Source organism: Fulvia fulva, chromosome 10, assembly GCF_020509005.1.
Source record: "Fulvia fulva chromosome 10, complete sequence".
NCBI classification, from domain to species: domain Eukaryota; kingdom Fungi; phylum Ascomycota; class Dothideomycetes; order Mycosphaerellales; family Mycosphaerellaceae; genus Fulvia; species Fulvia fulva.
The window spans coordinates 82,306-96,796 of NC_063021.1; the positions used below are offsets into that span (position 1 = coordinate 82,306).

At 54.4% G+C, this 14,491-nt stretch overlaps 6 protein-coding genes across 6 annotated transcripts; 4 read left to right on the forward strand and 2 right to left on the reverse strand.

Moving 5' to 3' along the window:
* Positions 1–1,638: 1,638 nt before the first annotated feature.
* Positions 1,639–5,691, reverse strand: CLAFUR5_11706 (Regulator of V-ATPase in vacuolar membrane protein 1; the record flags this gene model as incomplete). Its single annotated transcript, XM_047910854.1, has 1 exon — positions 1,639–5,691. One exon carries the CDS (start codon positions 5,689–5,691, stop codon positions 1,639–1,641), a length of 4,053 nt encoding a protein of 1,350 aa, XP_047767639.1.
* Positions 5,692–7,209: 1,518 nt separating this feature from the next.
* CLAFUR5_11707 (uncharacterized protein) lies at positions 7,210–7,413 on the forward strand (the record flags this gene model as incomplete). The annotated part of the gene is made up of 1 exon (XM_047910855.1): positions 7,210–7,413. One exon carries the CDS (start codon positions 7,210–7,212, stop codon positions 7,411–7,413), a length of 204 nt encoding a protein of 67 aa, XP_047767638.1.
* A 691-nt stretch (positions 7,414–8,104) lies between these two features.
* On the forward strand, positions 8,105–9,030 carry CLAFUR5_11708 (uncharacterized protein; the record flags this gene model as incomplete). The annotated part of the gene is made up of 2 exons (XM_047910856.1): positions 8,105–8,573; positions 8,612–9,030. 2 exons carry the CDS (start codon positions 8,105–8,107, stop codon positions 9,028–9,030), a joined length of 888 nt encoding a protein of 295 aa, XP_047767643.1.
* A 328-nt stretch (positions 9,031–9,358) lies between these two features.
* On the forward strand, positions 9,359–10,228 carry CLAFUR5_11709 (uncharacterized protein; the record flags this gene model as incomplete). The annotated part of the gene is made up of 2 exons (XM_047910857.1): positions 9,359–9,723; positions 9,793–10,228. The coding sequence occupies 2 exons, from the start codon at positions 9,359–9,361 to the stop codon at positions 10,226–10,228; spliced, it is 801 nt and encodes a 266-aa protein (XP_047767642.1).
* A 362-nt stretch (positions 10,229–10,590) lies between these two features.
* Positions 10,591–11,073, reverse strand: CLAFUR5_11710 (uncharacterized protein; the record flags this gene model as incomplete). The annotated part of the gene is made up of 1 exon (XM_047910858.1): positions 10,591–11,073. One exon carries the CDS (start codon positions 11,071–11,073, stop codon positions 10,591–10,593), a length of 483 nt encoding a protein of 160 aa, XP_047767217.1.
* A 330-nt stretch (positions 11,074–11,403) lies between these two features.
* Positions 11,404–14,186, forward strand: CLAFUR5_11711 (uncharacterized protein; the record flags this gene model as incomplete). The annotated part of the gene is made up of 2 exons (XM_047910859.1): positions 11,404–13,582; positions 13,636–14,186. 2 exons carry the CDS (start codon positions 11,404–11,406, stop codon positions 14,184–14,186), a joined length of 2,730 nt encoding a protein of 909 aa, XP_047767218.1.
* Positions 14,187–14,491: the final 305 nt, after the last annotated feature.

Sequence of the window (14,491 nt, forward strand, 5' to 3'; positions counted from 1 at the left end):
GAGGCCCTGACTTCCCGAGTCAAGTACTTTGATTTCTTTGCTGCTTTGTTCCGATGCTGGACACTACATTTTCCCGCGTCGAGTACTTTGATTTCTTTGCTGTTTTCCTTCGGCCTGGGACCTTGAGATCCCCGAGTTGAGTGTCTTGACTGCTTTGCTGCTTTCCTTCGGCCTGGGGCGTTGAACTTTTTGAGTTGAGTACTTTGGGCTTCTTGCGGGTAGATAAACTCTCTTAATGTCAATTTCCTTTGTAAAAGACTTTCCACTTGACTCACAGTGATGATGACAGACAGCTTTGGCGACTGGATATTGCTTTGCTTGATCACAATGTGTAATTTGTATGCCAGACCTCAGTTCCGAGAATAGCATCAATCAAAGCGGCATACTACACATAAATCAGAGACAACCCCAGTCCCGCTTCCATCAGCATTAATCCTCTCAACCTCAACCTACTTCTTCTCATAACCCCACGGCACACCCTCACTCTCATCCAACCCCGCCCCATCTCTCGGCGACAAGAAACTCAGCGATCCAAACATTTCATCCCCCTCACCCCCCTCACCACCTCCGCTTGGAACGATATTCCCATACCCAGTACTATCAATTATAAACCTCCAACCTTTGAGCCGTGCCTAAGCGAAGCGTCAGCGGAGCGAGCGCAGCGAGCTTACCCAACATCGCGAATCCAGCGAATATAGCGAATCCAGCCAACATAACCCCACCATGTCTGCCATATCTGCCCCATCTCCTCCAGGTACAAAACTACCAACAAGCCCACAAAACACACAAACCATCCAGACACCCCCCCCCCTCCTAAAAATGTGCTGTTGGCGGTTGTGAACCTCCAAGAGTAAGCGCAGCGGTGTGGAGCTCCATCTGCCAGCCTGTCGCGACGGCGTGCGATGCACGCCACACGTTGGAATACCCGTAGGCTGCTCCAGCTACGATCAATATCAATATACAGTAGTATTAACGGCGAGATCGCCAACAGGCACAGCGCGGCAAGCACGTGACACTAAACTTGAAAGTTGACCAATCACAGAGAGCGCCAAGGCTAGTTGAGGGCAGGTGATAAAGCTCCACTCCCTCGCTGACGCCTCACCTACGTGCTCGCAAGCTCGCACTTCGGTGTGGCTAGCGCTCGGTCGCTACGCTTAATCACCTCCGGCGAAAGATTCGAAGCATAGCCAAAGCCAAAGTACAGCTCTTAGAAACGTTGGGATGTATCCGTAATAGCGGAGGCGGCTTTTGCTGCGGGCCAAGCATCGAGGGAGGGTTCATTGCCATGTTGACTAAGACGGTCTTACAGGCTGAGAGGACGACAACAGGCTGTGAGTTGCCAGTGGGACCTGGAGTGCTCGGCTGGTACGGGCAGAGGTGAAGTCGAGGAAGTGGGGTATGGAGTGGTCGAGCCAGCGGGCGGCTGTGAGTGGTGGTGTCCTTTACTCCGTGTCTCCGCCCCACCACGCTGGGAGTGGGCAAGCGGGAGTAGACTGTAGGAAGTGCTCTGATGAGCCTCGATCAAACGCATCGTACAGAGAATGCTATCTAATACACACTACACAACAACCACAACCCCTCAACACAGCACAAGACCCCCCTCAACACCATCGCTCAAACCCCTCAACCCACCCCCCCTCAAAACCCAAAATTATCCAACAACGAATTCGAGTCCGGCTCCTTGAATTGCGTCGGCTCCCTCTTTGGCTTCTCTTCCTTCACCTCCACCTCCGGCTTAGGCGCAGCCTTCTTCGCCTTCAATTTCGCGAGCAGTTCCGCAGCTTTGGCTTCTCGTGCGGCTTTCCCGTCCATCACCGGTGGAGGAGCAGGATCCGCGAAGTCGTCAAGCATCGAAGGTATCTTTCCTTCCTGCTTCGCCGGCGAGGGCTTGGATATATTGAGGTCTGCAAAGTCGTCGAGGACCGATTTGGGTCCAGCGTCGATGCCGTTGGTGATCGTGTTGGATTGGAAGGATGCGTTGTTCGTGGTTGGAGTGTGCTTGAACTCCCATTGACTGACGAGCTCCAGAGCAAGCAACCACAATCCCATCCTTCTCAAGAGCCTGGCAGAGCGAAGCACGGCGTCATATTCATGCTCACTTGGCGTATTACCTCGCAGTGGTGAGTACAATGAGACGGTGACTGGATCGTCTTGCTTCCAAGTCTTGACAAGGCCATCCAGCGGCCTTACAAGCGAGTCGGCCGCTTCCAACTTATTCTTCATCACGCTATGGCACCAGCTCATCAGCCATCTGTTGCCTTCCTGTTGAGCCTGCGGCATGATTCGGTCGTCAAGTAGCTTCTTTAGCTCGGACGAGCCGTCGCCGCAGTAGAGTCTCGCTACGGCGATAGCGAGCTGTGGATCTTCACATTGTCCCGCGAGGATGGCGATTGCCGAAGATGGATCGTCTGCGAGGAGAAAGAAGGCGGCACTGTAGTGGAAGCGACGCTTTCCCATGAGGGCGTAAGCATTCTTCTTTGCTGCAGTCTTTGCATCGGGTTGGGCGAAGTCTTTCTTGAGGAAGTTCATAGTCGTCCTTTGCTCCTTGTGCCATGTTGCAATGCGCCACAGCGCCAGAAGTGTGGCTTTCTTGTGCAATGCTAGGTAGTACATGCTTGCGTTTACAGGATTTGGCGGTGACTCAGATCGATACGCAGTCTGACCGAGCTGCTCGAACACAGCCTCGAGTGCTTCTCGATCTGAGAGCCATGCCATGATGCCGTATCTGCTGGCTGCGGACCATGTGAGCTTGTTGTCATGATGCAGCACGAGGATGTCGAGAAGAGCTTGCTGCGTGGTGCTATGCGATGCAAAACAGATCGCACGCCAGTCCATACTTGGCGTAAATCGTTCGATATGGACCTCTCCATTCGGCTGCTGTTGGCCGTTCTTGAGAAGCTCTTCATCATCGTGGAGCAGGATCTGCAGCTTCCAGCTGAACAGATAGCGTAGTGCATTGCGATCGAGGGCGTTTACATGCTCGCGCAAACACACCATTGCTTCGACGATGTGCTTCAGGCGCTGCTGCTCAAGATCTGATATTCGTGGCAGATTCTTTTCTTCGAGCTGTTCTCGTAGATCAGCGATACTGTCATCGTCAAGCCATGAATCTTGGCTAGTCGTCTGTGCTATCAGTGAAGTGGCTGACTCCTCCAGCAAAGGATCAAGATAATCGCCGTCACTGTAGAACTTGAGTTTCTGTGCCAGGCATTTCAGCAGACTTGCCGCAAGACCAGGCTGTCCGTGGTGCAAGAGCTGGGATAGCATACTTGGATGCCACACCGGTAGTGAATCTTTGATCTTCTCTGCGAAGCTCGAAAGACGCATGGCCTTGTCATCGCTCTGCTCGGCATCGATAGCGTCTCTGGCTTCGTGTGAGAGCGCCGACAGGTCCACATTGGGGAAGGAAATAAAGATGCTGTTGGCCGCAGATATCGCCAAGCTACCGTCCGACAGCCATGCCATCCCGCTGACCTGGAAACCCAAGCCGGAGAGAGAAATAGTCCTGACGCTTATCCACGTCGGCACTTTTGAAGAATGATGCTCATAGCGACCTTGGGCCAGCATCTCGACAGAATCAGTATGTGCAACGGCGAGAAAATTGTGCCTGGGCTTTGGTGTGAAGCATGCCAAACGTGAAACAGGCCAGCCCAGAGTCTGCCGGTGCTCGATGTAGCCATCAGTCAGGTCCGCGACCACAAGCTCCCTGCGGTCCTGCGAAACCAAGGCTGCAAACTCCCCAGTGGCTGCAAAGAGAGCTGGCTCCAACAGACCTGTCTCGAAGGTGATGAATGGTTCGAGGTCAGCAGATTCTGTCACGTCATCTGATAGCAGCGTGCATGCAACGCGGCCTTCTTTGGTTGCGCTGATTAGGCAGACCCGTTCGCTGTCGAATGGCATTGCAACTAGTACTGTAAAGGCGTAATCCTCTTCCAGTGCAAGTCGCTGCACCTGGAGCGCGGCACTGTCATGTGAAGACAGGCGGGAAGTCCACACAAGAATCACTTTCGCATCATCTTGTACGAAAACACCTTGCACTTTCTGCCCATCGCTTGTCGCAACGTGAAACGTACCACCTTGAGCCATTGTATAGGGAGACTTCGCGATGCGGTCGCCGTTCTTGTCCCACAATGAGGCTTCGGTAGCGGAGATTGTCAGCAGGACCGTGCCGTCTTGCAAGGTCGTCGCAGCCAACACGTCGGAGCTGATGCCATAAGATCTGCGTGCTCGCAACGACTTCGATCGTCCAACCTCCCACTGCGTAAGCTCATTGTGAGACCTCGATACAATGCCTTCACCAGATGGCTGAAGCTCGAGAACGTCAGAGTCGTGCCCACACCACGCTGGCGCTGCCCTCAGTCTATCCTCTCCAGGTGCGGAAAGCGAGAAGAACGATTCGACCTGCCCCTGCCACCACGTGATCTCGCCACCATCTGCAATGGAGTGCGACAGCATGTGGAACTTGTCATCCTGGAACCAAGCTCCGCAGACTGCAGGACTGCCTCGCATCTTGAATGAGACACCTTCTGCGTGGGTGATGTGCACAGGTTGTGTGGGCGTCTGGTCTTCTGTCCGTCGCTTGTGGCCGATGCTCTGCAGTCCCCATGCGGACATTCTACCTTGGCCATCGAACGCTACGACCACGTCTGGTTCATTCGAGATCATCTCCTTAAGCAGCTCCTTCGTATGGTCGACCTTGCCATCTTTTGGCAAGCCAATGGCGGCATTGACTGCAGCGCAGAAATGCTCAGACGACAGTACAACAGCATAGCGCGGCGCTTTCGTAGGCTGCGTCTGCCCCTTGATGGTCAAGCTCGGCGACGGCGGTATCGCTGCTATCAGATCGACCGTCATGTGCAGAACCAAGATGTCGACTTCATGTGAGCCCGTAGCGCGCCATACTCGTAGTACACCGTCGTTGGCGATCGTATACAGGACTTCAAGATCTTCATCGTGCCTGCCACTGAGCCCACTGGCTCGCCTCGCTTCCGTGTTCTCGTCATGTGGTCTCCATTGGAGATGTGTCACAGCTCCAGGATGCGGTAGGTAGGTGTGGTCGAACAGACACTCCTCGAAGCTCAGTCTTCGCCAAATCTTGACGAGCCGGTCGTACCTTCCTCGACTTGCGATCAGAGTCGCACTAGGACTAAAGGCTGCCTGGTGTATCGGGGATGCCAGGTTCTTGCTCCATGTCGCTCTCCTGTGTTCTATGTCTTCTCCATCAACTGCAGCGATATTTGGACTGACATTCTTGCTGGCAGGTCGCGTGCTGAACAGTGTGATCAGCTGGCTCCCTCCGATCAAAGCTTCACCGTCATCTCCCCAGCTTAAGCAATGTGCCACATCATCCGCATCTTCCCTGGCTAGGAGCAATGCCTTCTCCCACCAGACCTTCGTCCAACCGTCAGTCTGAGGTTCCAACACCCATACATCTTTTTCTTCCGTGACAATGAGCTTCCCCGTCTTATCCTCTGCCGCTACTGCGACCAGATTGTGCTTGAAGCGAATCGCTTGAACGAGGTTCGTGGGCGAGGAGAGGATATTCAGCTGCTGGCCGGAGATGTAGGCAATGTATCGTTTGAAGCGGAAGACGAATGCCGCGAATGATTGAAAGCCTTCGACCGGGGCTCCGGGGAGAAGCTGGGCGAATTGTGTGGTCGAGGCGTTGCTGCCGGGGGAGGTGGATGGCATTGTGGTACGTGTTATCTCTTGTCGAGTTTCATGATGTTTGTCCGGTGTATGATGGGGTGAGGTGTCGTTGGGCCCGATCTGGAGCGGCGATGGCTGCGATGCACAGGGTTCCTGGCTGTATGTACAGTACACAAGAAGCAAGACAGAAGGTCACGCAGCAGACATGCACGCACATGCACCTTGTGAATCCTGGTACATCTCGCGCAGCGCGTCGTCTCGCATCGAGCCGAGAGCCACGTGTGGTCTTTTGTGGAGGACCACGTGTACACGGATGCTTAAAGCTTTACTTTGCCTTGTCGAGGCTTGCGACTTCTTTGACAGCTTCCTTAACACTACATTCACACGTCATGTACCTCAGACATGGGAACCAACACCCAAAGCAGCTCAAGATGACTAGCCAGGCTCGCCCATGCTTGCTGCTGACAGACAGCATATGGAACGAGCCCGCAACTACGTCAAACAAACAACATCAAGTGTCTGTATGCATCCGAGCGCTACCTTGTCTGCTACATAGCAAAGCCTTGGACCAGCACGCAGACTGCATACCGCCCATGGATAGGTATTTGACAAGACCTTCCAGCCGTCACAACGAGCAAGGTTGAGCCGCCATCTTGGTCGATTGGAAGTCCGCAACCGACACGGCCCATGGAATGCTGTCCTGTCGCGAGCGCTCTACCATGGTCGCTTCCAACGCCTCGAGAACATGTTACAACTCCGGGCAACTTCATGATGGCTATGTGTTATTGTCTCGGCAGAGAGTGGGGTCAATCCTCACACCTTGTTCCGCGATGCAAGTGTACATTCATCCATCACCCGCATCGATGCGCCTGTCAGACTCTGTGGATGTTCGCGACAGTGACGAACACCGCAAAGCCAGAATCTATGCCGAGAACGCCCAGGCGCTGTGGCCTTATCGCATGAACATGGAGTTGGGAGCATAGCAGCATTTCTTGGTCGAGGCTCTCAAGTCACTGACCGGCGTCCACTCTGTCACCATGACTATCGAGGAGAGCTGGTCCACGGATGATATCGTGTTCCCACCAGACGACCAGGCATACACATTAGCGGTGGAGTGCTTACAGCGAGCAGGAACCCGTATCGCAAATTTGTACGTCGAGCTCGACTCGGGGGCGACCATTGATAGCCAAGTGCTTTGCACGAGCCACTGCTGGCAAGCATGGGACTTGGGAGCACTACACTCGCTACGTATCGAAAGTTTCCGCCCACCTGAGCCGAACGCGGGAGGTGAACCAGGGCTGCGTCCTATTCTGTCGAAATGCTCGCGCTTGCTTACCGAGCTGAGGTTGGAGTACTGCGATGATCTATTTGGGCAGCCCCTTGACTTGAGTGAGACTGGAACATGTTCGTGTGAACGTAAAGGAATTTCGCCAACTGGGTTTCTGGCCTACATCAGCTTCAGAACCTTAAAATTGCGGAGAGCGTCGGTCGAGCCTCGTGCGATATTGGGTTTCGGTCATTGAAACCGCTTTTGATGCCATCAGGAACCACATATCGAAGATGCAGGTGAAACTCGATCCGTTGTACGTCTGGCTGGACGAATACGCTAGCCCGACAGCATTCTACCTGAGCTACCACACGGGACGCTCAAAGGATGAGGCCATGTTCAAGCCCACCAGCGATGATGAGATGAATGCAAAATGCCGAGCAGTCATCGACTACCTCAGTCACTCGGCTGAGTGGGTGCTGGGCGACGAGGATTAGTGGGCGGACACGAGGCACGCACACTCGATCTCCTGCTGCGGATGGTCTCAACAAGACATCTCTACCACTCCAGAGGTCGAAGACTCGAGCCGCATCGAATTCGACTTTCGGCTGGCTCACTGGATTCAATGCCTGGATGTACACATTGCTCTGACGCGGCGGCAACGGTGCACAGCAAGAAGCAATCGGAACCACGATGGTAGGTCAGGAATTGACCGCACGCATCCTACGTGATCGATCGTCCGAAGAGTGGCCTGGATCTGTTGCATGACGAAGGCCAGGACGACATTCCACATACTCGCAACGACAAGTGAACAGCCGGACTTAAGCAGTACTGTCTGAATGCCGTGCGCACGATGCATGCGTATATCCTTCACGCTTATCCGCTTCAGTAATTGTTGCATCCTTCAGCAGAGGTATACGAATGGAGGTTAGCGCTGGCTGGGACTTCATGCTTGACGAGCTGACACATCCATTGCGTTGTCCAATCCATTGGCCGATGGATCGTAAACACACGTAACACTGTCGGGATGGTGCACCACCGACTACCGTTGCTGAAGCTCAACCACGATGTTACATAACATGAGTTCCATTGCGTGGGACTACCATTAACGTCAAGCGTGACGCAATCAGCACACTCATACAACACAGCAGCCTCACACAACAGCATTACGACCCTCACTACATCAATATGCGTGTCTTCATCACCGGCGTCTCTGGCTTCATCGGCACGGCAGTAACCAAAGATCTCATCACCCACGGCCACGAAGTCATCGGCCTCGCCCGCAACGATGCCTCCGCCGACAAAATCACAAAGCTTGGCGGCACACCTCACAAAGGCGACCTCTTCGACCTCGAAAGCTTGAAAGCAGGAGCAGCATCCACCGACGCAGTGATCCACCCCGCTTTCGTCCACGGCTTCAGCTCCCCCGACATCGTAACCAAAAACTGTGCCACAGACCGCGCCGCCATCTCAGCCATGGGCGAGGCCATCGCCGGTACTGGCAAGGCTCTGATCATCGCAAGCGGTACTCTGGGACTCGCTGAACCAGATGGGAAGCCTGCGACAGAAGACACACCTGGAGCGAGAGGATCAGGTTTCTCTGAGAGGACTTTGTCCGCGGATCTCGTTCAGACTCTTAGTAAAGATCAAAACATCCGTGGCATGGTAATCCGCCTCGCCCCCATCGTGCACGAGGTGGTCGCGGTGGCTTCTTGCATATCCTCCCGCCAATCTTCCGCCAAGCTGGCTTTGCGGGATACATTGGCGATGGCAACAATGTGTGGCCGGCGGTTCATAATCAGGATATTGCGGTCTTGTTCCGGCTTGCGTTGGAAACGGGGAAGGTGGGGGCTATATATCATGGCACGGTTGAGGAGGCTGTGAAGACGGGGGATTTTGTGGAAGCTATTGGGAAGAAGATGCAGCTGCCTGTTGAGAGCAAGAATGGTGAGGAACCGAGTGTGCTGGGGTTTGCGGCGATGGTACTGGCTATGGATGATCCGACTTCGAGTGTGAAGACGCAGAGAGAGCTGGGGTGGAAGCTGGTGCATAGGGGGTTGTTGGCGGAGATTGAGGCGGGGGAGATTGAGGAAGTAGATCCACAGACACAGTAGGAGGTGTTTGTGATTGAAAAGATAGCCAAGACATCAGAAGAGCTGCTACATAGCATCGGCCTTGCCTGTACGACTACGTTCTCTACGAGGCAATGGCGCGCTGTGAGCTTCGAGCAGAACTCAATCATGACCAGTGTCACCATGAAGCCCTCAGCTGCAATGAAAAATTGTCATCGGCCCCGGACCCCTCTTGCTCGCATTACACATGCTTGCCTAGCTTGCCTGATGGTGCCCCGAGCTTTAAGCTAAGCCCAATCGAGCCAGTTCCGAACGACCTCTAAATCCCGAAGTGAATCCCAATTCCCTCTGCCACACTACAACCACCAAAATGGTCAAACCCCTCGCCTTCAAAGGCGACAAGAAACCCGCCAAGAAACGCAAACGCGATCCCGATGCCGCCGACTCCGCACCCTCCAAATCCCTCGCAACCTCCGGACCCGCAGACGACGACGAAAACTGGGTTTCAGCAGACACAGTTGACGACATATCAGGGCCCGTCATGCTAGTCCTGCCAAGTGAGAAGGTCAGCTGCGTGGCCGTGGATCAGTTCGGGAAGGTATTTACGAGTGAGGTGGAGAATATGGTGGAGGGACAGCCGAGTACGAGTGAGCCGCACGATGTGAGGCAGGTCTGGGTTAGTCAGAGGATTGTGGGGACGGGGGAGGGGTTTACGTTGAAGGGGCATCATGGGAGGTGAGTGAAGGCATCAAAAGAGAATGGTGAATGTGGATAGGGACGGGTGGTGCTGACAAGTTGGAACAGGTATCTTGGCTGCGACCAATACGGCTTCCTCTCCGCGCAGCGCGAAGCAGTCTCCCCCGAGGAAACCTTCAAAATCACCCCATCACCCACCGAAACCGGCCTCTTCAACATCTCCAACACCCGCACCGACAAGACCCGCTTCATCGCCGTATCCTCCTCCGACAAAACACCCACCGAGATCCGAGGCGACGCGGACGAACCGGATGAGAGCACAGCGATCCGCATCAGAATGCAGGCGCGCTTCAAGCCGAAACACAAAGTCGAGAAGGCAGAGAAGGTCCGGGCGAAGATTAGTAGGAAGGAGCTGGAGGATGAAGTGGGTAGGAGGTTGGAGGATGAGGAGGTGAGGAAGTTGAAGAAGGCGCGCAGGGAGGGGGATTATCATGAGGTTGTGTTGGATGTTAAGGTTAAGGGGAAGCATGATAAGTTTGCTTGAAGTGGTTCACATATGGGGATGTGAGGATATGAGAATATGAAGCACTGATTCGAGCAGTCAGGAGCTGCAGCTGGTACCGTACTGTGGAGACAGGCCTGCAGCGCATTCACGGCGGTCGGTCAACTCAGTCGGGTCTTCAGAGATCAAGCAAACGATGGAAGCGGCGCGCAAAAGGTCTGCGTGAGATATGGAGAGCGACGATGATATGGGTACCAAGCTGCCAGCAGCCATCGCTGCTATAATCCACTGGCTTAATACCCGGAGAGCTTCTCACTACGGCCACAGTGTTCCTTCTCGGCCCCCATTCTCGGCTCTCTTTGGCTCAGCGCCCAGCTCGCCACAGATCCCAACTTCGATCGCAATCAACGAGCATGATACCACTCCTTCCCCTGATCACCATGCATCGTAACTTTCACCGACGGCAACGTCCTCAGATCGCCTCCCGGCTTCCGTCCATCCTCTACCCTCTCCGCACCTAGTCCCGCCGACTCCTCCGACGCCGTCGTCAACCACGACGATGGACTTTTCGGCATGTCCTTATCCCGCGACGCCGACCCATCTCCCTCCAGTTCCGAAGTTGGCGATGCAGACACGACTCGAACAGTCGGATTCGTGAACAGACCTGCCGGGATCTGCGGTGCTTGCGATGCGATCCGCGTTGCTCGAGAACTTTCTGGTGTGTCGTGTGAAGTCGAAGGCGAGGGTGTGGTGTTTGTAGGGAAGCGGGAGGGAGTCTTGGCGGGTGCGAGGATGGGTTTGGGAGGTGGGAGGGTGTTGTGGTAGGGGTGTGCGATCTCGCTTGGGTGCTGCTTGTGGAAGCAGGAGAGTTTGCGGAGGAAGTTCATGATTTGCTCTTGAGGAGGTGGTGGGTGTGTGGTGGGTTGAGGAGGGTGTTTGCTTGGAGGGGTTGGTGGGATATATGGGAGAGCGTGCGGAAGTGAGACGTGGTGAGATGGTGAATGAGGTCGATTGGATCTGGTGAGCGAGACATGCACGTAAAAGACATGGTGAGATGGTTGAGACAGTGAATGCGAAAAGGCGCTCCTCCTTGCAGCGTTTGCGAAAAGTGGGCCCGCATGTGATCGCCCCCACCGAATGTCTCAGCTTCGTCTCACTTCTCAGCATCCACCTCGTTTTGCACCTCGCCAAAAATACCGCGCAAACACAAGGTCAAGATGCCACCAGCGCCGAGCACCCAGGACAAAGCGTTCGTGGCCCTGGAGCCTGTACCGGAGTTCACAGCATTTGAAGCTCGGAAAGGCAGACTGCCGACCTTCAGAGAGCTGCAAGAAAATCCGCAGCTGCACAAAGCTACCGTACGAGTTTTCGACTCCCTCACGGGGGCCGATCCTGACCTGGTCCATGGCTACTCTTATGCGGACTATCCACATGCTTCTGCTGCGTCAACTCCTGGCTGTGTCGACAAATGTGACATCTGCAGATCTCATTGGCTTGTGGGCCTAGCGGCGAAGACTGTCGGATACAGTACTTGCCATACCGACGAGGACGCTCAGGATCAGCTCGATCTCACACGAAGTAACATCGAACAGGACTATCTCCACATCCGCGATCGACTGGAGAAGCACGGAGATACACTTGTAAAGAGATGGCACAAGCGCAACCCAACAAAGCGAGCTGCCTTACTCAGGCAGGTCTTGCCAAAGATGTATCCAAAGAGAGGTTTTCCACTGCTCGAGTTCCTTAACGCTGGGCCGGCACAGTTGGCAGAGTCGCCAGATGAGCGCATGGCCCGACTCCGTGTCGCGTGGCTTCTGCCGTACCTAAGCTTAGAGTCCCTGAGCGAATCGCCACTCGAGCTGGTCGCCTTGCTGTACCATCGTATCGAGCATCAGCCCACCGACTGGACGCTCTTCGACTTCCACCAACATGAGTACGCCTTCAAGCCCGCCTTCGTACAGTCAGCCTACAATCCACATTGTGTCGACATCTGTGGTGCGCGATACGGCAAGCTGATCCCATTCCAGAAGCAAGGCTTGCACGCTGCGCTCATGATCAGCTTTCCGCGAGCGAACCTCCTCTTTGATGCCCAGAATATCTTGTACAAGTTTCTCTCCACCCTCGTTGATCTTATACTTGGCCCTGCGGACAACGATACCAAGCCAACGGGCAGGAATGAGCTCAATCGCCTTGCCACCGGTCATGAGGGTGCCCCTTCCGGTTTGAGGGGTGACTGGAGCGCTCAGAACCTGCCATTCGCCGGTCCACCTCGTTTCGACATCCACGACATACGAGAGAAGTTCAGTCTTCGACTTCGAGCTGCCGAAGACGAACTCGAGATGCTGCAGACGGATCCACTCTACTTTCGAGAACAGCTCATTCGCGCTGATCTCTCCGGGAAGATACCTGACAAGCGATACTGCGAGCTCGTAAACTTGACCATGATGAATTTTCGCAAGCATGACAATTGGAAGTTCCTGCTGGCTGAGACCGAGGTCACAGCAAAAGCCCTTGGGGACAGAATGTTCGCACTTCCGGACAACGAGCTACTTCCCAAGGACTATGACGAAGCCTTGAGCCTCTTCCAAAACGTATTAACGAGGTATTTCAAAATCCATCAGAAGCATCTCATGATCCTCTTGCTAGCATCAAAAGGCTTTCATCGCTTCGTGACGAAGCGGGAGGACAACACTGTGGAGGTCGATGCCGACTTACGGAAGATGTCGCGGGGTGATCCACTGCTCTATAATCTCATGGAGCTGTCTCGATACGATGAGGTGACAAGCGGCTTACATGCTTCGAGCATGTTTCAGTACCTGGATGATATCCTGGCACACTCGACTCATCAGAATGCAAGTCGAGTAAGCCGTGCCATGTACATGGTCATTTCCGATATGGCAGTCATCGACCAGGCGCTCACGGCGGTCAAGTTCCATCGCCCTCCCTGTGCGCCTGTCCGCCAGATCATGGCTGAGCATGGTATCGTGGACATGGACTCGATGAAGACATCAGTGCTCTCTCTTAACGAGACATCAGCCATTAAAGCTGCGGTACTGCGGATCCTCGAGGAGAGCAGGTCCGAGTTGAGTTACGAGGGTGCCGCAGAGTCTGGTTACAAGGAATTGTACGCGCCATTGGCTGCCTTTCTTGCCACGCCGGCGCCAACAGGACGAACAAACAGATCGGCACTCGACGCGCTCACTCGATCGCACGAAGCGCTCAAGGCTTTTTGGCACGAGGTCCAACAGTGGCGCAGAGCTTCCTTGAAACAGCGAGGTTGTGGTGAGCGCATGACGAATGCCCGGGTGCAATGCCTGACGGTATCTGGGAGCTTGAGGCACGAGATGCTGTTCGGGGTGGAGCGGAAGTCTTTGTTGACAGCGGTTGAGGCACGAGGTGAGTCGATAATGTTCCCACTGAGAATTGATCAGATGCTGACTTCATCACAGAGAAGGTAGCCAGTGCCCGTCAAGGCCAAGCGTCGGTGAAATCAATTTCACCAATCGTGCCACAAACTGTCTGGGGTACCTTAGAACTTGATAGCAGACCAATGCCGGTATCGAAGATGAAGGAGAAGACCAGGCCGGCCATGAATCCGAGCGAGACTAGCGATCAGGACGCTGGCATCGAAGAGCTGCACGGCGACATCGACCATCGCTTCAAGGACTCTCGCTTCAGCCCACTCAAAGTTGAAGCCAGCAAAGACAACATTCGGCTTCTTACTCGCCTGTACGCCGCCCCAGAAGACACGAAGGCCAACAAGGGAAGTGTAAAGTGGGACGACTTTGTTGCCGCGCTGATTGACGCCGGCTTCCAAGTCATTCCCAACAGTGGCTCTGCTGTCACCTTCAGAAGCACCGATGGACAAGGATCTATTGTGTTTCATCGTCCACATCCGGATCCAACCCTGGACTCGATCATGCTCCATTCCATGGGCAAGCGTCTGGCGAAGTGGTTCGGCTGGGAGAAGGATACCTTTGTCGAGCGCGGCAAGGCTTAGAGCATGAGCAGTAGCACTTGATTGAGCGGTACAAGTTAAGAAGCGCCGGATCGTAGGTTGGGTACGACTGAAGATGCGCATGGATCAACCGTAACGCAGTTATGAAAGAGAAGGCCAAAATCTGGTGCTGCAAACAAAGGTGAACAACATCGCGCGAGCGCTTCTGCAGGCACTTTGCTGCTTGGACATGCCAGGTTTTGGAATACAGAGTAGTTCTCATGTTGGGTACAGAGTCATAGCTACCTGTGATTGAGCTCTTCCACCTCGCCATGAATATACCACTTCGTATATCCTCGATCGCGTAG